Source organism: Lynx rufus, unplaced genomic scaffold, assembly GCF_022079265.1.
Source record: "Lynx rufus isolate CCGP_SWC_20201006 ecotype Redwood Valley unplaced genomic scaffold, mLynRuf1.p SCAF_7, whole genome shotgun sequence".
Lineage (NCBI taxonomy): Eukaryota > Metazoa > Chordata > Mammalia > Carnivora > Felidae > Lynx > Lynx rufus.
In genome coordinates, this window is record NW_025814889.1 from 12,202,061 (window position 1) to 12,223,749 (window position 21,689).

Sequence of the window (21,689 nt, forward strand, 5' to 3'; positions counted from 1 at the left end):
AAATAAATAAACGCTGAAAAAAAAAAATTAAAAAAAGAGTCGGATGCTTAACCAACTGAGCCACCCGGGTGCCCCGTGTTTGATCTACACTTTGAACACCTTCTGCCCTTTGAGCTTCGTCTCTGGTGAAATGAACATTAGTCCAGGGTACATCCCCCTTACACCCTCTGTGAAACCAGGCTATTCCTCATTCTGCCAAGATCTGGTGATATTCCTATCCCAGCTCTTCATTTCCCAGCTGACTTGTGCTCCCACTTTTCCCAGGTGGGAGCACACACTAAATGAACCGTCCTAACTCACCCTGATGTGGTCTTTCTTCCACATCTGTTACACAGAATGGATGCCTGGATATTTGTTAAATGAATCAGTGGACAAAAGGGACACAAAATAGGAAATGAATTGCTTCCTGACTACTTGGCATTCACTTGAAAATGCACAAGGGAAGGGGCGCCCAGGTGGCTCAGTCAGTTCAGCATCTGACTTCGGCTCAGGTCATGATCTCATGGTTCATGAGTTCAAGCCCCAAGTCGGGCTGTGTGCTGACAGCACAGAGCCTGCTTGGGATTCTCTCTCTCTCTGCCCCTCCCCCAATCATGTTCTTTCTCTGTCTCTCAAAATAAATAAACTTTAAAAAACTGCATAAGAGAAATAACAAATTGTGCTGTCTAGTTGTTCTACTGAAGTTTATTTTAAATGTGAAAGGAGTTTGAAAAGTTTTTTGTGGAACAGAGCTCCATCCATGCTGTTTACACAGGCATTTCTTACGTACATTTTATGTCCAATTATTCCATAATCCAGTTTTGTTAAACCCTGTCAGCGATGGTCTTGCCTTCTCCCGTTTCCAGCTGGAACTGAACTTAAACTCTGTGTCTTCACAAAGAAACTGACAAAAACAGTGAAACTAGGTTTAGGAAAATTTGTGTTTGGCAGGATGACAAGAAAAGGACTCTTTTTCTTATCAAAATCCTAACTGGTATTTTTAAAAATAAGGACTATATCTCCTTGCTGCCCTCAGCTGCTGTACAAATACAGCACTCTATTAAAATAAATCCCCCCAGTTCATGCCCATCGAAATCCTTTAAACCAAAAGTATCTAAAAATCCCTGGACCTTGAAAGAGTGTAGGTTTCATTCATAAATGCTGAAGGTTTTCAGCTGTCTTACTCAAAAAAACAGCAGATGAAGTTACCTCTGTCTTCATTCTTTAGGAATAGAGAAAAGGACTTAGAAAGATCCAGCCTCATTTTTTCTTTTTTAAGTTTATTTATTTTGAGAGAGAGAGCATGCTGAAAGGGCAGAGAGGGAGGGAGGGAGGGAGAGAGACTCACAAGCAGGCTCCGTACCATCAGCAAGGAGCCTGGTGTGGGGTTCAAACTCACGAACCATGAGATCATGACCTGGGCCAACATTGAGAGTCCAATGCTCAACTGACTTGAGCCCCCCAGGTGCCCCCAGCCTAGTTTTGTTTTGTTTTGGTTTCTTTTTAAGGAGGTTTGTTGGGTTGGAGAAGTCATGGAAGGAATCCTGTGTCCAAGCACAAACATCCATCCTTATTCTTACTCCAAGATGCTCTTCATTAAATGTGCCTGTGTTAGACATTGTTGTCAATTCGCTAAGTCTCTCATGACATGAAATTGGTGGGTGGTGGGTTTTCCAGAAGTGGGGTGTGCAAAAGCCAGCATACCCTGAGTTTCAAAGCATTCCTTTCTGCCTGGTCAAAGAGCTAACTGAATGAAAGAAACTAATTTAACACATTTAAGTTAGACATCAATCACCTTTATTAGTTGCAGCCCTCAGTTCATTTTCCTTAAAACAGTAGTACGTCACCATTACTGTTCATTCCTCCGTCAAAGCAACACCACTGCGTGCAGAATTAACCATATGCCTCTAAGTACCTGATGCGTGCTTTGCAATTTCATTAACAAGTGATAGAAAAGACTACAATAGCTCATTAATAAAACATTTTCCTTAGGCACCTTGATTCGTTTTGCTTTTCTCTCAAAGAGCTCCAGCAAACGGCTACTTCAAAGGTTGGTCCTCTCTCCTTTCACCAGCTGTACGTTTAATCTGAATATATCCTGGGAATAAAGCCACATACAATGAGTTGATGGAACCCTGAGAATCTGTTCAGCACAAGACAAAGTAGATTTCTAGCGTTTACAAATGGCCACATAGAAAAAACCTCAACAGCAGTCCTATCAGTTAATAAATAAACCATATTCTAAGACTCCAAATAATTTACTTGCCAACATCTTACATAGTGTTGAGGAAACTGAGACAGCAGAGTCTCCAAACGGCTAGCTTGTGTTACTTCGTGCTCCTGTTGGCTATAGGGATCATGAGCTGGGTAAGCACGGTGTTTGGTCACAATGCCCAATGCGCCCCACTGTGCTGCCCCGTTTACAATGATCTGCTCCCAAGTGAAAATAATGTCATGAGTTACAGGTTTTGTTTTTTTTTTTCTTTGTTCTTTTTTTTTTTTTTTTAATTTTTTTTTCAACGTTTATTTATTTTTGGGACAGAGAGAGACAGAGCATGAACAGGGGAGGGGCAGAGAGAGAGGGAGACACAGAATCGGAAACAGGCTCCAGGCTCTGAGCCATCAGCCCAGAGCCTGACGCGGGGCTCGAACTCACGGACCGCGAGATCGTGACCTGGCTGAAGTCGGATGCTTAACCGACTGCGCCACCCAGGCGCCCCTCTTTGTTCTTAATAAAACAATTCCGTCTTTCTTATTGCTTATTTTTGAGCAAACAGCAAGGTATGATGGGAAGAATGATTTTGGAATTTCAGCTGAGTCCAAAATCCAGCTCTGTTTCAGGTCAGTTAGGCCAAACGCTTGGACTTTTAACTTTCTCATTAACAGCATGGAGCCAGGGGCACCTGGGTGGTTCAGTTGGTTGAGCAACCGACTTGGATTCAGGTGATGATCTTGTGGTTCATGAGTTCGAGCCCTGGAACCTGCTTCAGATCTGTGTCTCCCAATCTCTCTGCTCCTCCCCTGCTTGCGTTCTGTCTCTCTCTCCCAAAGATAAACATTTATTAAAAGTTTTTTAAAAACAGCATGGAATCAGGGGCGCCTGGACGGCTCAGTTGGTTGAGCATCTGACTTCGGCTTAGGTCATGATTTAGCACTTTGTGGGTTCAAGCCCCACATCAGATTCACTGCTGTCAGCCCAGAGCCTGCTAGGGATGCTCTGTCCCCCTCCCTCTGCCCCTCCCTGCTTGCTTTCTCTCTCTTTTCCTCTCAAAAATAAATGAACCTTAAAACAAACAAACAAAAAGAGCATGGAGCCATAATGACTGCTCCACTGGTTTTGGGTGAAGAAAATAAGAAAAGGGATATGAAACTGGTGTTATTCCTCATAAAGAACTATATGGCAGAAGTTAATATCATTATTGTAAGTAAAGCTGATAAACTATATCTGAGAGAATAACTAAAATAAATACAGGAGGCAATTCATTGATTACAACCCTGACAAACCTCAAACATAACACAGGCTTTTGTTTCTACTTTAAAATTCAGAGTGTTGCAGGGGCGCCTGGGTGGCTCAGTCAGTTAAGCCTCCAACTCTTGCTTTCAGCTCAGGTCATGATCTCACAGTTCATGAGTTCAGGCCCTGCGTTGTGCTGTGCGCTGACAGTGAGGAGTCTGCTTGGGATTCTCTCTCTCTCTCTCTCTCTCTCTCTCTCTCTCTCTTTCTCAAAAATAAATAAATAAATAAATGGGGCTCAGTCAGTTAAGCCTCTGGCTCTTGATTTCGGCTCCGGCCATGATCTCACGGTGAGTTCCAGCCCCACGTGGGCTCTGCACTGACAGTGTGGAGCCTGCTTCAGAGTCTCCCTCTCTCTCTGCCCCTCCCTCACTCATAGTCTCTCTCTGTCTCTCTCTCAAAATAAATAAATAAATAGTCTTTTTTAAAAAGTCACTAAAAATTATTTAAAATTTAAAAAAAAACATTTTTTTTCTGTTACTTGATAACTTTTAAAAAATAAAATAAAACTCAAAATGTTGCATGGAAGCCCCGCCTCAAAATATGATGCCCTTTTGTAAAGCATTTTAAGGACTGGACAAAGGGGAGAAGGACAAGACTTCCTACAATGTCCAAATGTGAAGTTAGTGCCTTTTCAAGGGCCGAGGGAGAAGTAAGATTCTTACACGGAGAAGGAGTTTCAGATTCTGGACTCCCAGAGACACAGTTGGTAGCTTAGCATTGGTGTCTCTGCAGGACTGGAAGGCCCGGGGTTATCATTGCACTCAGTCTGTTTGGGGCCGTGTCACCCCCATAGGAAATGCGTGCATTTACGATTACTGCACATTTAAAAGTAGGATCAGCCTCTTGGTTCAGAGGCTAAAATGTACTTTGTCTAGAAGGCAAACATGTTTACTTAAATTTATCCGGTGATCAGCAGCAGCACTGAATGTCTACTAGTTAAAAATGAATAATTTGCAAGTGATGTGTACTCATCCAGAAAGCACATGAAATACGGTCTCATGCCCCCTCTCGATGAGCATCAGCGATTTTTGATGTCTGTTCACCCAAGCTGTCTCCTCATGACACTCCAGATGCCAACTGACCCAAACAAAAACCTGCTTGGGAATTGCTTTCTGGGAGTCTTACTGGATTTACATTAAGGGTAGATACTCCCTCCAGACCGTTCACTTTTCCCTATGTGCATTCAGCAGGTAGCCTTGGTCCGTCATTTCCTCTCCTCCAGATCTGTTTCATGTTGCCTTTCCTACCTGTCAGTCCTGGAACAGGACAGCCTGCACACCAAAGACATAAAGAAGCACATGGTGCTCAGGTCCCCCCCCCACACACACTGGGGAAGCAAGAACAAACTGAAATTCCACTGTCACTGTTAGCAGATCTCAGCAAAGCCCTCTAAACAAAGCACTTTCTATTTCCAAAGGAAATCAGGTATGAGAATTATTAAGCATCTGAAGAAGAGGCGGGGAAAAAAAGGGTCTTTACCTGTCATCTCAAACAAACGTACCTTTAGGCTGGCATCTTCTGGAAATCCGTATAGTTTATGCAGTGTCTCTAGGATATCCTTCTCAAAGCTTTCTTGACTGGTGCCTTTCACATCAACGTAGTGGCAATCGGCACTGGCAAAATGGCAGGAAATTACCTATGCCAAGCGAAATGATTAATATTGGGGAAAAAAAACATTCCACGAACACCAGCAACCAAACAAGGAGACTTCTGAAGGAAAGTCATTTATTTCACTTAGCAGCTGATTTCTAGATTGACAGCTATTCCATGGTGTCTTGTATTAGACTCCTCAGGGTTCAGTATCTTCTTCCCCAGGTACAGTTAAAGGCTGAGAAATTACAAGAGGTTTTTATGTTTTATCTTTGTTTTTTATTTTTTAAAACTTTTTAAAAGTTTATTTGTTTATTTTGAGAGGGAGAGAGAGAAAATGAGCTGGGGAGAGGCAGAGAGAGGAGGGACAAAGGATCTGAAGGGGGCTCTGTGCTGACAGCAGAGAGCCCGATGCAGGGCTCAAACTCACAAACCGTGAGACTGCCCTGAGCTGAACTTGGCTTAACCAACTAAACCACCCAAGTGCCCCTATAAGAGGTTTTTAGCTACCTGTGACTCTTGTTCTCAAAATGCGCAGGGAACACAGTGATGTGGAAAGGGGATTTTAATGTATTAGCATGTGATTTTTCTAAAGAATGGGTGTCCTCAAGTCCTAAAAAAGGAATGTGTTCCAGGGTTACTTGGTCACAGAAGTTGCTCAGCTGAGTCTGTGATGGCTGTAGATCATGAAAGAAAAACCACAAAAATACCTTGTAAAGGAAAATAATACACACACAACCCCCCCCCTTGCAAATCAAAAGGACATGTGAAATCCAAGAGCATTCACATACGATACCCATCTTGTTTCCTTCTGAAGGTAAAATGAAGGTTACTTGGTTCTCCCCATTCTTGAAAAAGTTATAAAGATACAAACTTGGAACTCAAGGGGCACCTGGGTGGCTCATTCGGTTAAGTGTGCAACTCTTGATCTCAGCTCAGGTCATGATCTCAGGGTTCATGGGATCAAGCCCCATGTCAGGCTGTGCGCTCACAGCAAGAAGCCTGCTTCAGAATCTGTGTCTCCCTCTCTCTCTGCCCCTCCCCCGCTACCACTCTGTCTCTCTCTCTCTCTCTCTCTCTCAAAAATAAACATTTAAATTTTTTTAAGAAAACAAAAATAATTAATAAAATACAATAAAGATTTTCTTTTTTTAAGTAATCTCTATTCTCTACACCCAACATGAGGCTCAAACTCACAACCCTGAGAACAAGAGTTACATGCTCCACCGAGGGAGTCAGCCAGGTGCCCCTGATCTAGTGCTTATTTAAAATTTTGGCATCGTCTTCATCATGGACATTTTTGCATTAGTTTTGATTTTTTAAATGCTGCATTAAATATCATTTAACTGGATTGTAGAGGGGTTTCTTTTAAAAAATTTTTTTTTTCAACGTTTATTTATTTTTGGGACAGAGAAAGACAGAGCATGAACGGGGGAGGGGCAGAGAGAGAGGGAGACACAGAATCGGAAGCAGGCTCCAGGCTCTGAGCCATCAGCCCAGAGCCTGACGCGGGGCTCGAACTCACGGACCGCAAGATCATGACCTGGCTGAAGTCGGATGCTTAACCGACTGCGCCACCCAGGCGCCCCATGGAGGGGTTTCTTTAGCCCCTTCCGCTCATCCTTAAATTTTGCCCCAGAGGAGACTCTCTTCTTGCCTCACCCTCATCCTGGCCCTGGTAGAAACAGGAATGAATAGAAGATGACCCATGACTTCAGGGAGACAATAGGGGTTGGAGTGACAAACCAGAAGACGACCTCAGCCCCAAAGAAGCCCCAACATTTAGTATCAAGACCCGTGTTATCATGGGAGAAATGTGAATCCACAGTACTGTCAGATCTGCTGAATTTTCAAGAAGCCAGAAATCTGGGAACATGAGAAATGTTGTCAGATTTTAATGTAAGCAATGAAATCATTAGGTTTAAAACATTCTGGGGCTAAGGGGTGAAAAATATGGCTGCCTGCTAAATCTGATTTCTGGGAAGCCAATTCAGAACCTTTGTTTAGGATCAATAATATTTTTCCCAATAACAATGCTATTATGAACTTTCCTCTTACGTGGTTACTATGAACTATTTATATTCCAAATTTTATTATTTCAGTATGTCAGCCATTGTTTTTGCCTCCAAAAGCACAGGCTATGGGCTCCTAAGTAAGCTCTTCTTCTGAAGCGATTCTATGAATGTTCATAATTCAGTATCACTAGGATTGGGACCTGAAGTCACTTGGCTTCTTACTAATATGAGCAAAAAAGCATGAGGTAGCAAACAGATTTCCTGGTAAATAAACCAGACTAAAGGCCAGTTTAGTTATAGGCCACAAGCCTCATAAATTTTAACACATCTTGACATTTTTGTTTCTAACCAATTCGTCTTTGGAAAGTACAGGGATGTTATCGCATACCTTCCGGTAGCCTTGACTTTTGTTCCAACCAGATCCATGGATGAGCAAAGGATGAAAGAAAACAGTGTCTCCCTTCTCCATCTCAAGGTGAACTCGGGGGCTATTTTCATCATAGCCCTGAATCCCATAGTACATTATGTTAACTCCCCCCTAGAATGCAGAAGAGAACACAAGTCTGTATTTGTGGAACCCAATAATTAAAAACTCTATCAATGACTCATCAGGAAAAGCAAAGGTTTCCTAACTTCTTCCAAGAGAAAGAGGTAAATAGGTTATTAAAGGAAATTATAAATATACAAAAGCTTCTCAGATGTCTGGTTTTCAAAGTCACATTTTTATATTAATATCATGGATTTGGGGGACCAAATAAAGAATCTGAAATTTCCACTTACCTTCATTACTAAATTGTACATGAAGATCTACATCAACTTTGCATTTTGTGGAGTTAACACAGGAGATCACCTTTCCAGCCTGAATCTATAATCATTCTTTCCCAACATGACAGTTTCCTAACCTGGAACTTTGCATAAATCATTCTTCTAAAACTCAGGAGTAACTCTGAGAAACTAACTGTTCTCCCAAACCAGCGGGGAGAAAATGTTCAATTTGTCTCAGCTCACAAAGCACTCAGGACACATCCAGAGAAAAGAAAGAATAATGTATATTAACACATTGTGGGTTTTTTTTTATAACGATTTCCAAAGCTGGTTATTACTTTGAGTACTGGTTATGGGGAGAGGACAGCATCCTATCCCCCTTCCTAAGATTATTCCACATTCTTTGGAGGAAGGACAGCTTTCCTGCTGGACTGTGTTGGGACCTCTTTCCTGGCCAGGGTAGATATGTGAGCTAAGCTAAGTAGCTAAGCACTGTAGTCATTTTGAATCTGAGCAGAGAATTGAAGGGACCAGAGATAGTCAAGGTTCAACTGCCCACACCAGGTGCCCCGCCCTCACTGTTCCCAATGAGCAATGACTCCCACTTTCCCTCCTGCTCACCAGAGCCAGCCAGCCTTTCCACGGACTCAGCATGTGCCCGCAACCCTCCAAAACACCCCCTCTGGCTTAAGTCAGCCACAGCCCACTTCTATTGTCTGCATCAAACTTTCCCTAAACCTCAACTCAATTGATAAATCTCACAATTTCAGATTTTGTATCAGGATCCAGACTCAAATGTTTTCACTTGGCACTAATACTCGGTGCAAGAATTCTAATTGAGACAGAAGCCTTAAAGCCACATTCTTGACTTCCTACAGAACCACATTCACTCTTCGTGCCTTGACAACACATGCTCTTCTCATTCTGACCATCATTATGGGTGTTCGAGACCTTATTGCCTGATACCTAAAACACTAATAGTCTCTTCGGTTTCTCTGCCTTTGGACTCCTCACCTCCAGTATATCTTGCTCTAGACCTCAAAATTATGATTTTTTTTTAAAGCAGGTTTCATGTCCAGCACGGATCCCAACACGGGGCTTTAACTCATGACCCCAAGATCAAGCTGAGATCAAGAGTCAGATGTTTAACTGACGAAGCCACCCGGGTGTCCCAGGATTATGATTCTTGAATTTGATTTCACCATTTGACTTGATTTCACTATTCATGGGCTCAAAAACTTTAATAGTCCTCTATCATCAATAGCTGAGTCAATGAACCATGGAATGCCCATGCAATGGAATACTAGTCAGCCTTTCCCAGAGCCTTCATTGGTCTCTCCAACGGGAAAGAGATGATCCCTCCCTTCTTTATCCTAAGAGCCATCAATCAGAGCAAGTGTAAGACTTACTTGGCGCTAGACACATGCACCTGGTGTTGCAAGTGTTTAAGTGTTCCCTCTCAATTAGGCTTTATAATCTCAGATCCTATACAGTGCCTACCAAAGTTCTCCACGCTGATCAACTTTCCAACCCTTGTTGAAAGAAAAATTACTATTCCGTCTGACACCCTTGAATTTTCCCTGATCCTAATTCCAAATCTTAAAACAAAGTTTTGCTAAGAAAGGACATGCCATCTCATTGTTAAAGCTCTTTATGTATACCGACGTGAAATCAAAACAATAAATTTTCCAATTAAGATATATCCTCTAAGCAGACATACCTCCCACGGGGGATAACTGTGTGGCTTCAGGCAGCCTTTGTGTGTGCCTGGGAGCACAGACAGGCAGCCATTGTTCCGGTTGACCTGCTCCATGGCCGTCCAAGCAGCAACAATCCTATTACTAGGTCTGAAGGGGAAGTAGTGTAGATCTTGGTGGAAAGGATGGCGGGTTGTCTTTTTGCCTGAAACAGAACCTACTGTTAAAAGATACTTGAATCTCAGAATTCTTCTTCTTTGCCTGAACAATGACCTATCCCTGCAAAAACCAAACAAGTGGAACGACACTACAGAAAATCAGCCTGGAGAGATAAGCCCCAAAGTGAACTATCAAATCAACACGGTGATTCTACATCCTGTACTTTTTTTCTGGGTTTCTGGTAGCTGAGTGCTTACTTACACCATTTTTCCCTTTTTTTTTTTTTTTAAGTCTGAAATGCTGTTTATTTTATTTTTTTAATGTTTACTTTTGTGTGAGCATGAGCAGGGGAGGGACAGAGAGAAAGGAAAATACAGAATCTGAAGCAGGTTCCAGGCTGTGAGCTGTCCGCACAGAGACCAACACGGGGCTCGAACCCAGGAACAGTGAGATCATGACCTGAGCCGAAGGTGGATGCCCAACCGACCGAGCCACCCAAGCGCCCCATTACTTACACCACTTTCTAGCAATTCCTACATATGTCACAATTCTACTGTGCTTTGTTCCTTTGTAACTGGTTTGGGCACAGAGCCTACCGCAAAAAAATTTTTGATTAATTGAACACAGTGGCCAAATCTGAAGTCCCCTATTAGCCTTCGAAGTGGCTAATGTAAAAAATATCAATTAACTAAATTAATAAGAGGCCTCCAAGAAGTTCCTCAGTGAACTGGAAGCAGTCGGTATGCAGTCTCTGGGTAGAACCAGAGCTCAAAGAACCACATTTACATTTTTCCCTGCTTTGCAATTTGAACCTGGTGTTTCCCCGCCCCCAACCCCCATCTCTCTAAAGCAAGACATTCAGGGTGGGAGAGATTTGGTGATGTTAAGCTACAGGCCTGTCACATAAACCTCTCCTGGCCTCTTTTTCTTTAGAAAAAGTAGAAAAGGATAAAGAATCTTGAAGGGCCAATTTATTACTGCTGGTATAGCAGAATTTCTCAGCATGGCCCAAGAGCCATCTGCATTAGACTCTGGGGATGGCGTAAAGAGATGCAGATTCCTGGGTTCCAGTTTCCAAATCAGTTTCTCTGGGAGTGAGATCTTAGGAGCCACATTTTAGGGACACCTGGGTGGCTCAGGCATTTGAGCGTCTGACTCTTGATGTTGGCTCAGATCATGATCCCAGGGTCATGGGATCCCAGGGTCAAGCAGGTACAGAGTCTGCTTGAGATTGTCTCTCTCTCTCCCCCCTCTGCCCCTCTTCCCAGCTTGCTCTCTTTCTAAAATAAACTAAAAAAAAAAAAAAAAAAAAAAATTAAGTGTTTATTTTTGATGGGGTGGGAGAGAGAGGGAGCCAGAAGATCTAAAGTAGGGGATGCACTGACAGCAGAGAGCCCCTTGTGGGGCTCAAACTCACAAACTGGGAGATCATGATCTGAGCCGAAGTCAGACACTTAACCAACTGAGCCAGCCAGGCGCCCCTAAAATTAAAACTTTTTTTTATTTTTATTTTTTTTTAATATATGAAATTTATTGTCAAATTGGTTTCCATACAACACCCAGTGCTCATCCCAAAAGGTGCCCTCCTCAATACCCATCACCCACCCTCCTCCCCTCCCTCCCACCCCCCATCAACCCTCAGTTTGTTCTCAGTTTTTAACAGTCTCTTATGCTTTGGCTCTCTCCCACTCTAACCTCTTTTTTTTTTTTTCCTTCCCCTCCCCCGTGGGTTCCTGTTAAGTTTCTCAGGATCCACATAAGAGTGAAACCATATGGTATCTGTCTTTCTCTGTATGGCTTATTTCACTTAGCATCACACTCTCCAGTTCCATCCACGTTGCTACAAGGGGCCATATTTCATTCTTTCTCATTGCCACGTAGTACTCCATTGTGTATATAAACCACAATTTCTTTATCCATTCATCAGTTGATGGACATTTAGGCTTTTTCCACAATTTGGCTATTGTTGACAGTGCTGCTATAAACATTGGGGTACAAGTGCCCCTATGCATCAGTCCTCCTGTATCCCTTGGATAAATTCCTAGCAGTGCTATTGCTGGGTCATAGGGTAGGTCTATTTTTAATTTTCTGAGGATAAAACTTTTTTTAAAAAAGCTACATTTTATGGGGCGCCTGAGTGCCTCAGTCGGTTGAACACCCAACTTCAGCTCAGGTCATGATCTCACAGTCAGTGAGTTCGAGCCCCGCGTCAGGCTCTGTGCTGATGGCTCAGAGCCTGGAGCCTGCTTCTGATTCTGTGTCTCCCCTGTCTCTCTGCCCCTCCCCTGCTTATGCTCTGCCTCACTCTGTCTCTCAAAAATAAGCAAATGTTAAAAAAAATTTTTTTTAATAAAATAAAAAGCTACATTTTAGCAAGAAATTTTAAGAACTGTAGTATATGATTTATGAGAATAGTTTTAGTTTTGTTAGTAATAATTATGTCTTCACATCAGGAAAGCAGAATTTACACTCTCATAGGTGAGAACGGGTAACAAAGCTCAGAGATCATGATTATAATAATAGGAGCCTATGGTATATGAGCCATCATGTTTATTAAACCACACTTTTGAGAAGCCAGCCAGTAACCCTACAGTTAACCTCTGAAATCACTATTCTACGTCAATATTATTACAATACAAACTACTTTAAGACTTAAATAAAAGTACTTATTCATTCATTTATCAAAGTTTAGCAGTTATATGCACAGCTATAGTTAGAATGCTTGAAACTTTTTTCTTTTTTCTCAACAAGAGCCCTTTACCAGAATCTGGAGGTTTGTTTATCATCATGGTGTGCACGACCATAATATTGGGTCCAGTGAAGCATTCCACATACTTCAGAATCTAAGAGAAAAGGGGGAACGAAGTTTCACAAGAAATCGAATACACAGGCAAGCAGCACAAAGTATAATGATCTAGAGAAGAACCAAGATGCCAAATAGTTCAAAAAAAACATTTGGGATTTCACAACACTGCAAACAAAACATGAGAAGGTCAGCAACCGGAAATCTGCAATTAATTTAAAAAGGCTTTTTCGAGCCAGTTGGGAAAAAGCCTGAATTAAACAGGCTTTTTCAAGCCAGTTGGAAACTTAACCACTTTTTCTGCAAGAAAAGATAGGAGTTTCTCTGAGGTGTCAACTGGGAAGAAGGACAGGAGTCCCCTCCTTTCAGCTGAAGCTGTCCACAGTTGTCTGGTGAGAAGGGAGCTTCCTCTTCCCCTCACCGAGACTATTCATAAGCAGGGACCATGAGGGGCACCTTGCCGGCTCAGGCGGTCGCACACGCGACTCTTGATCTCAGGGTCATGAGTTCAAGCCCCACACTAGGCAGAGAGTCTACTTAAAAAAAAAAAAAAAACCCAGAAGGGACCATGAGAGGTCCCAACACATGTGCAGCCGCGTGCACAGCCCAGAGGAAGGAAGGGAAGGACAGGAACTGGGGGACACATCACAATCAGAGCACCTCCTAACCCACAGCTCCTTACTGAGGGCTAGCAACCAGACAGAGTGACAGGAGATGGGGGCACAGAGGGGAACAAGATGAGCAGGTCCCTGCCCTCGTCTATATCCTGGTGGGCGAAGTTAAACAAACAGTGACACGGGCACGTGTGCCTGGGACGCATCTGAGGAGAACACGTGACACGGCCGGCGGAATTAGGCCCGGGGTCTGGAGGCTGGGTCGCTGCCTCCTGCATGTAACCCACCTGGGGAGGGGCAAACAGCACGAAGGACCCTGCGTGCCTCCTACCCGCCAGGGACTTTACGCCTCCCATTTGGACCACACAACAAGGCCTGGAAAGCAATGCCCCATGAATGAATCATCCTTTTTTTTTTTTTTTTTTTTTTTTTTTAATTTTTTTTTTTTCAACGTTTATTTATTTTTGGGACAGAGAGAGACAGAGCATGAACGGGGGAGGGGCAGAGAGAGAGGGAGACACAGAATCGGAAACAGGCTCCAGGCTCTGAGCCATCAGCCCAGAGCCCGACGCGGGGCTCGAACTCCCGGACCGTGAGATCGTGACCTGGCTGAAGTCGGACGCTTAACCGACTGCGCCACCCAGGCGCCCCCTGAATCATCCTTTAAAGTGAACGCCCCACACGCGTGAGCCTGAGGCTAAGAAACCGGCCAAGGTGTCAGTGCCAGTTAAATGAAAGCGACGGTGCTCAATCTCCAACTCGGCCAGACTCCAAAAAATGAAGCATACTCCAGCACTTTCTCACCATTTCATCTCCCATATAAGGAATATTGGCAGTTTGAGCACAAAACACTCAAATCCTAGGAGTCGGGCCTCACACCTGTTTTTTTATAAAGCATGTCACTTTTTGGTATTCCCTTAAATTTTTTAAATTTATTTTTGAAGGAGAGAGAGAGAGACAGAGCGTGAACAGGGGAGAGGCAGAGAGAGAGGGAGACACAGAATCCCAAGCAGGCTCCAGGCTCTGAGCTGTCAGCACAGAGCCTGACGCGGGGCTCCAACTCATGAGCTGTGAGATCGTGACCTGAGCCGAAGTTGGATGCCCAACCGACTGAGCCACCCAGTTGTCCCTTTGGACCTGTATTTTCTTTTTTCTTTTTTAAGTCATCTCTACTCCCAATGTGGGGCTGGGACCCATGACCCCAAGATCAAGAGTCACATGCTATACTGACTGAGCCAGCCAGGTGCCCCAGACCAGTGTTTTCTAAACCTCAGTGACCCAAGAGCCATGTCACCATTTCTGTCGTACTTTACAGAGCTGTCCAATATAGTTAGCCAATAATTCTCTAAATTAACTCGTGTCTTATCCTGATTAATAATATTTTTTATTGTTTATTTATTTTTGAGAGAGAGAGAGAGAGAGAGAGAGAGCACAAGTGAAGGAGGGGAGAGAGAGAAGGAGAGAGAGAATCCCAAGCAAGCCCAACGGGGGCTCGAACTCACGAACCTTGAGATCATGACCTGAGCTGAAGTCTGATGTTCAACCGACTGAGCCACCCAGGTGCCCCGAGTAACAATTTTTCTTAAAAGACAAGTTTAAATCTAAACATAAACCTCTACGGACCAGACTCACAAAACAAAAAGAACAAAATAAATGGATGTACAGTGAAAAGCCTCCATGGTGTCACTCCAGTTGATATGCCCATATCAAGGGTGAGAGGGTCTCTCTCTAACACAGAGGTCCTGCCCTTCTCAACCAAGGATAATTACCAGACTCCAAAGCAGGGTTTCTCTGTTTGGGGCAGTACTGACACTTGGGGCTGGGTATATCATTATTGTGGGGGAGGGGGCTATTTTATAGGCTCCCTGGCCTCTACCCGTGGGTGGGACACACTACCCACCTTGGCTGCAGGTACAAATGTCTGCCTCGGGTGGAGAACCACTCCTCGGCAGCCACCAGAGAAGGGGGCCAGATAAAGTACAAGCAGCAATTCCAGGGGCGCCTGGGTGGCTCAGTCGGTTAAATGTCCGACTTCGACTCGGGTCATGACCTCAGGGCTCATGGGTTTGAACCTCGCGTCAGGCTCTGTGCTGACAGCTTGGAATCTAAATTTTCTTTTTTTTAATTAGTGTTTATTTTTTTGAGACAGACAGAGCATGAACAGGGGACGGTCAGAGAGAGGGAGACACAGAATCCGAAGCAGGCTCCAGGCTCTGAGCTGTCAGCACAGAGCCCGACGTGAGGCTCGAACTCACGGACCGTGAGATCGTGACCTGAGCGCCCCGACAGCTCAGAGTCTAGAGCCTACTTCGGATTCTGTCTCCTCCTTGCTATAAATAAATAAATAAATAAATAAATAAATAAACAAGCAAACAAACAAACATTCTACAAAAAAATTAAACGGTAGCAATTGCAGAGGCAAGCATGCAGGTGGGCTATTAACTGAAAGAGAAAGACAATGCAGGAGGGTCTCGAACCTCAGGGAGAGTGCAGTATCTGAAGAGCTCCTCATCCTGGTGAAAATTCTGGACCTTTGTAATCAGCTCTTCACTTGGAACGAACTTTGATTTTTCAATGCTTACGTCTCTCATGATCATCATGCCTTGGGGTTTCACTTCCTCTTTGCAGAGCCTTTGAAACTGGTTCCTAGAAAATTAAATTGGCAGATGGCGTCATCACTGCAGGCTTCAAGCACCTGCCTGGCCCATTCTGTGGAAAGCTTCTCAAAGACCGAGCAGGTGGTTTCTGTGCGCCAGGTTGACCTCCGGCCCAGGCTGAGTAGTTCTGAGGACAGGGAGGAGAAAATGGCCAACCCAGAAGCCTTTGCCTCCTCACTAAGCCAGCCAGTCTGGCTCCAGGGCTCACGCTCCTAACCACTTCCTAGCGAACCAATCGCCAAAAAATATCTGAACACGGACACGCTAATCTTACTCAGGTTCCCGTTGCATACATATAACATATTTCTGTAAAATAACAAAGAGTTACTGTACCTAAAGCGTGTAATATCATCATCAGATACCAAATTCTTAATGACAAGAAACCCATTTTCTTCATAAAATTTTCTCTGTTCTAGGCTTAGAATGTCGTTATGCAGAGTATACCTAAAGGGGAAAAAAAAAAAAAAATCTCAAATCTCAACCCAACAAGATGTGTCAAGAACCTGAAAAATGTTCATACTCTTCCACCCGGCATTTCTCTTTTTTATTTACTTTAAGAAAATAATCTAAGCATTTTTTTAAACAAGTCTTTGGGTTTTTTATTAAGCATATTTCTTAGTAATCTCTGTACCTAATGTGGGGCTCAAACTCATGACCCTGAGATCAAGAGTCATATGCTCTTCAGCTGAGCCAGCCAGGCGCCTCTAATCTGAACATTTTTTAAAAAGGTTTAAATCCAGGGGTGCCTTGGTGGCTCAGTCGGTTGAACGTCCGACTTCGGCCCAGGTCATGATTTCGCGGTTGACAAGTTTGAGCCCCACGTCGGGCTCTGTGCTGACAGCTCAGAGCCTGGAGCCTGTTTCAGATTCTTTGTCTCCCTCTCCCTCTGCCTCTCCCCCACTCATGCTCTGCCTTCTCTCTGTCTCAAAAATAAACATTAAAAAAAAATTTTTTTTAAGGTTTAAATCCAAAGCATTAACTACTGTCACCAAAAAATAGAAGAATAATTAATTATATCCACTCAATGAGATATGATTCATTAAATCATTAAGAATGAAGAGGGGGGTGCCTGAGTGGCTCAGTCAGTTGAGTGTCTGACTTCGGTTTAGGTCATGATCTCACGGTTCTTCAGGTCGAGCCCCACATCGGGCTCTGTGCTGACAGCTCAGCACCTGGAGCCTGCTTCAGATTCTGTCTCTGTCTCTGTCTCTCTGTCTCAAATACAAATAAACATTAAAATTTTTTTTTAATGAAAGGCATATAATAGAAATGCTTATTATAATAAAATATGGTTAGATTTCTATAAAACCAAACCTTTTATTACTTGTAAAAAAATGCAAAGAAATACAAAAAAGTGGTTGCCTTTATGTAACAGAATTTTGGATGATTTTTTTTTTTTTTCAACGTTTATTTTATTTTTGGGACAGAGAGAGACAGAGCATGAACGGGGGAGGGGCAGAGAGAGAGGGAGACACAGAATCCGAAGCAGGCTCCAGGCTCTGAGCCATCAGCCCAGAGCCCGACGCGGGGCTCGAACTCACGGACCGCGAGATCGTGACCTGGCTGAAGTCGGACGCTTAACCGACTGCGCCACCCAGGCGCCCCTTGGATGATTTTTTAAAATTCCTTTTGTTTCTCTGATTTTAAAATTTGTTTTGTAATGAATATATATGGTTTTTCAGGTAGAAAACGAATTGAATAGATTTTATATTTTAGATTGTCTAGATCATACATTCTCAGAGGAAATCAAAGTGACAAAAAATCCAAATAAATGTATGGCATAGGCACAAGCTCAAATCACCCAGTCCATTTTTCTAGATTGGAACAGTGGCTCCATGAGAATATTCCATGGAGATCAATGACTTCTCCCTACAAAGGTAATTTAAGTTAAACCAGAAATACTAGCTAATATAGCAGTATGACCAGACTACAGGCTAACTTAAATGAGGTACACTATGCCTGAATTTGAAAACAAAACAAAACAGATTACACACTTCTGACATTTTTTTTCTCTTTTCCGAATTTGAAAATACATATAAAAATTAAAGTCCAGGTCTTCACAATTTTCCACAGTTCTAATTAGAACAGGTCCTGGCAACAGAGGATTTGTATAATGAATTTTCACCAGGCAACATGATATATTGTATTTTATATCTCAGTTACCACTAGAAAAAGCTTTATATACATTTTATGGTTAAAAATGAAAATTAGCTCTACTTACTGGAATTGCGGAGGATGGAAACTGGTAGAAGAAACAGCCTGTGTTGTGGGGTGAGCTGTCTAGGATGTGAATTAAGGCAAATAAAATTAATTTTTTTAACGTTTATTTATTTTTGAGAGAGAGAGAGAGAGAGCGCGAGCGAATGAGCAGGGGAGGGGCAAAGAGAGAGGGAGACACAGACTCCCAGGCAGGCTCCAGACTCAGCCATCAGCACAGAGCCCTACGTGGGGCTCAAACTCAGGAACAGTGAGATCATGACCTGAGCCCAAGTCGGAGGCTTAACCGACTGAGCCCTCCCCAGGCGCCCCTCAAGGGTTTTAATTTCTCCTAGCCTCAAGCTTTGTTTTCTCACTTGTGAAATGAGATAATCACCTTTATTAGTGTATGGACGGGATTTTAAGGTTATGGTGGTTCTGCTACATCACTGGGTGGAACTCAGCCGGGAGAGCAGTAGTAAAAATAAATGAAACAACCAGTACAATCGTTTGCGTGAAAGGTTTCAGGATCCTGCACACAGCAGAGCAAAGTCCAATCACATCCCTTAAAGAAAAATCCCAGGCAGTGTTTTTCCACGCTTCCAAAAGTTACCCCCTGAATGAGAACACTTAATCGGAGTAGGAAAAACAATTCTCCAAAGCTCCTGGAGGGGGCGCCTGGGAGGCTCAGTCGGTTGAACCCCCAGCTTCCACTCAGGTCGTGATCTTGCACTTCGTGGGTTCCAGCCCCGCGTCGGGCTCTGTGTCTGTCTCCCTCTCTCTGCCCCTCCTCCACTCGCGCTCTGTCTCTGCCTCTCAAACATGCATAAACATTAAAAAAAGTTTTTTCTTTTAATAAAGCAATTGGATTTACATGTCATAGAGTGACATCTTACTGGAGCCGACCCCGGGCGGCCGCACACATTGCCCCCGAGATGAACTTCTGAAGGTCAAATCTGGAGAGGCAGCGTGGACTCCTGCGGGGCGCGGGGACACTCTCTGCGCGCCGGTAGGAGGGAAAGCCGAAGGGCGCCAGCAGCTCCGGCCTCCACCTGCGGAGGCCGGGTGTCCCGCCAGAGGGCCCTGCTGCCTGCCTGCCTGCCCGGCCGGCCCGTCTCGACTGCTCCGGAAAGCTTTGCGCTTCCGTTTACCGTGCGACCGTGCTTCGCATTTCTCGGGCTCTGGGCGGCCGGGTCACGAGCGGCCAAGTGCAGAAAATGCCAAAGTAGTTGAAAGCAGGCCCTTCAGTCACGACTTCCATCCTCCCCTCCCGCAAAGCAGGGAAACAAGAGGCCCCGGGAGGGCCCAGAATGCCGGAGCGGCGCCACATCAGCCACAGAGGTCGGCACTGTCACGCTCCCGCCGAGCGAGCAGGTCCCCGCCGGGAGCTCCCAGCTCCCCTATCATCTCGCCCTTCCCCGCCCCTCCCCGGCGCCCGGAAGAGCTGTGACCACTCTTGCAGCCCGAGCCCCACGCAGCCCAAAGGATACGTAGGCCCCGGCGGAGGTTCGGCCGAGGTGTCCCAGCACGGTGCGCAAGCGTAAGGCTGCGCGGGTATGTTCCATGGCTCCGGCGAGCGGACTAGTGAGCCGGGCCTCGGTCCCGTCCCAGGGAGGCGGGCCCGTCGACCACCTGGTACGACTCCCGAGAAGCTCCTCCTCCCCTGCACCGCCTCCGCGGAGAAGCCCCTAAACGCCCGGCTCCACGCACTGGGCTACCGTAGGGTGCGGACTCGCTGCCCGCACACCCTGCCTCTAAGCGATTACAAAGAGCATCGCTGCCTCACACAGCCGGAAAGCTAGTTTTGAAGAACTCAGAGGGTTAAGGTCGCCCAATGAGAAATCAGCCAGAATATGACCCACATTCCCAACTGCATAGTTTTTATCTCATTCCACGTGACCATGCCTTTCACTATGCTGCTGGAGTAATTCAAATGTTCAGCCCTAGAAGTAACGTGCTGTTCAAAAGAGGTGTTTAATTTGTTGGGAATCCCATCTGAAATACTAGAAACATATTGGCTGTTCGTTAAAAACAAACAAAAGTAAATGAAATAAATGTCTCCATGAAATGTTTGATCCGCACAGTCTAGTATTATTTTAAATTTCCTGAAAAACTAGAAATTCTTCTCCTTTCTTCCCTTCTTCCTCCCTTCCTTCCTTCTGTTCTTTCACTTTTCTTTTCTTTCTTTTCTTTTCTTTCTTTCTTTCTTTCTTTCTTTCTTTCTTTCTTTCTTTCTTTCTTATTATTCAATTACTTTGGGGATAAGTCCCCATGATACTGCCACCATCGTCAAGGTCATAAACATCCATTACCTCTCCAAGTTCCCTCCCACACTCTTTACCTCAGTATGTTGGGTGTTTGTCGTAAGAACACAACATGAGATCTAAGCAAATCTGAAGTACGTAACTCAGCACTGTTAGCTATAGACACTGTGCTGTATTGTAGGTCTCCAGAACTATTTAGGTAGCATCACCGAAACTTTGTACCTTAAACCATCACCTCTCTGTACCCCTTCCGTAACTGCTGGTAACCACCATTCTCTCTGCTTCTATGAGTCTGACTCTTAAACTCCTCCTAGAAGTGGTATCATGTAGTATCAGTCCTTCTGCGACTGGCTTGGTTCACTTAGCATAATTCCCTTAAGCTGCACCCATGTTGTTACAATGGCAGGATGCCCTTCCTTATTAAGGCTGGATCCTGTTCCATTGTGCGTATAGACCACATTTTCTTTACCCATTCATTTGTTGACAGACACGTAGGTTGTTTCCCTATCTTGGCTATCGGGAAGAGCCCTGCGTTGAACATTAAAGTGCAGATGTCTCTTCCAGATCTCATTTCGGTTCCTTTGGGTCTAGATTGCTGGATTGTATGCTACTTCTATTTTCAATTGTTTTTGAGGAACTTCCATGCTGTTTTCCATAATGGCCATAAGAACTAGAAATTCTGTAAGATCTTTTCCATCCAGAGTCTGCAGATGGTTGACATAGCATCTCATTGTTTCTTTCTTCTCCCTCATTTTTCTCATTGTTTCTTTGTCTTAAATAGTTACTTGCAGAACGTCTCACCTTATGAACATGTCATTTTATTTATTTACTTATTTAGAGTGAGAGAGAGAGAGAGAGACTGAGCAAGAAGGAGGGAGAGAGAGAGAAACCCAAGCAGGCCCTGCACCATCAGCATGGAGCCCAACACCAGGCTCAAACTCACGAACTGCGAGATCGTGACCTGAGTCAAAACCAAGAGCCAGACGTTCAACTGACTGAGCCACCCAGGTACACCAACATGTTATCATTTCTTAAGTGATGTCTTTATGTAATGTGGTGAATCTGCCATACTCTGGGAGAAAAGCAGGTCAGGACTCAGAATTATTAGCTGTGGCCTGTTTCCTCTCAGGTAGGGAGGAGAAAGCATCCAGAGCAAGGCTTGCCCGTTGGCCTTTATCTTTGGGTTCTCTATTCTTTTTCCATGATTCCTTCTTACCAAGACTCCCAAATTTTTTAGGCTAACAGAAATGTCTTTGGCTTTCCCTCATTAGCTCTTAACCTCATCCCCCACAAATTGATCATCACATGGCTGGAACCTGACCCTGAAATCGTCGATTAGATTGCCAAGAGTTTTCAGGAGAGGCACTTATGTTTATCATAGTTTAAAATGAAGTATCTGGCCTTTGGCAGGTACAGGAAAGAGAATCTCTATC

General features: G+C 44.1%; 1 protein-coding gene across 1 annotated transcript; it reads right to left on the reverse strand.

Annotated features, from left to right (window-relative positions):
* Positions 1–1,759: 1,759 nt before the first annotated feature.
* On the reverse strand, positions 1,760–19,765 carry PHYH (phytanoyl-CoA 2-hydroxylase). The gene is made up of 9 exons (XM_047066867.1): positions 19,483–19,765; positions 18,018–18,076; positions 16,130–16,240; positions 15,617–15,785; positions 12,484–12,565; positions 9,587–9,768; positions 7,490–7,639; positions 4,998–5,132; positions 1,760–2,077 (listed from the first exon to the last, which is right to left on the reverse strand). The coding sequence occupies exons 1-9, from the start codon at positions 19,555–19,557 to the stop codon at positions 2,024–2,026; spliced, it is 1,017 nt and encodes a 338-aa protein (XP_046922823.1). The 5' UTR covers positions 19,558–19,765; the 3' UTR covers positions 1,760–2,023.
* Positions 19,766–21,689: the final 1,924 nt, after the last annotated feature.

What these genes read in the sequence shown, in the direction of transcription:
- PHYH (XM_047066867.1), bottom strand. Translation starts at nt 19,557, where the DNA reads ATGGAACATACCCGCGCAGCCTTACGCTTGCGCACCGTGCTGGGACAC. An exon ending in TTCCATCCTCCGCAATTCCA is followed by an intron (nt 16,241 to 18,017) that starts GTAAGTAGAGCT and finishes TTTCCCCTTTAG; the next exon opens with GTATACTCTGCATAACGACA. An exon ending in AAAGTCAAGGCTACCGGAAG is followed by an intron (nt 5,133 to 7,489) that starts GTATGCGATAAC and finishes CGCTTGGCATAG; the next exon opens with GTAATTTCCTGCCATTTTGC.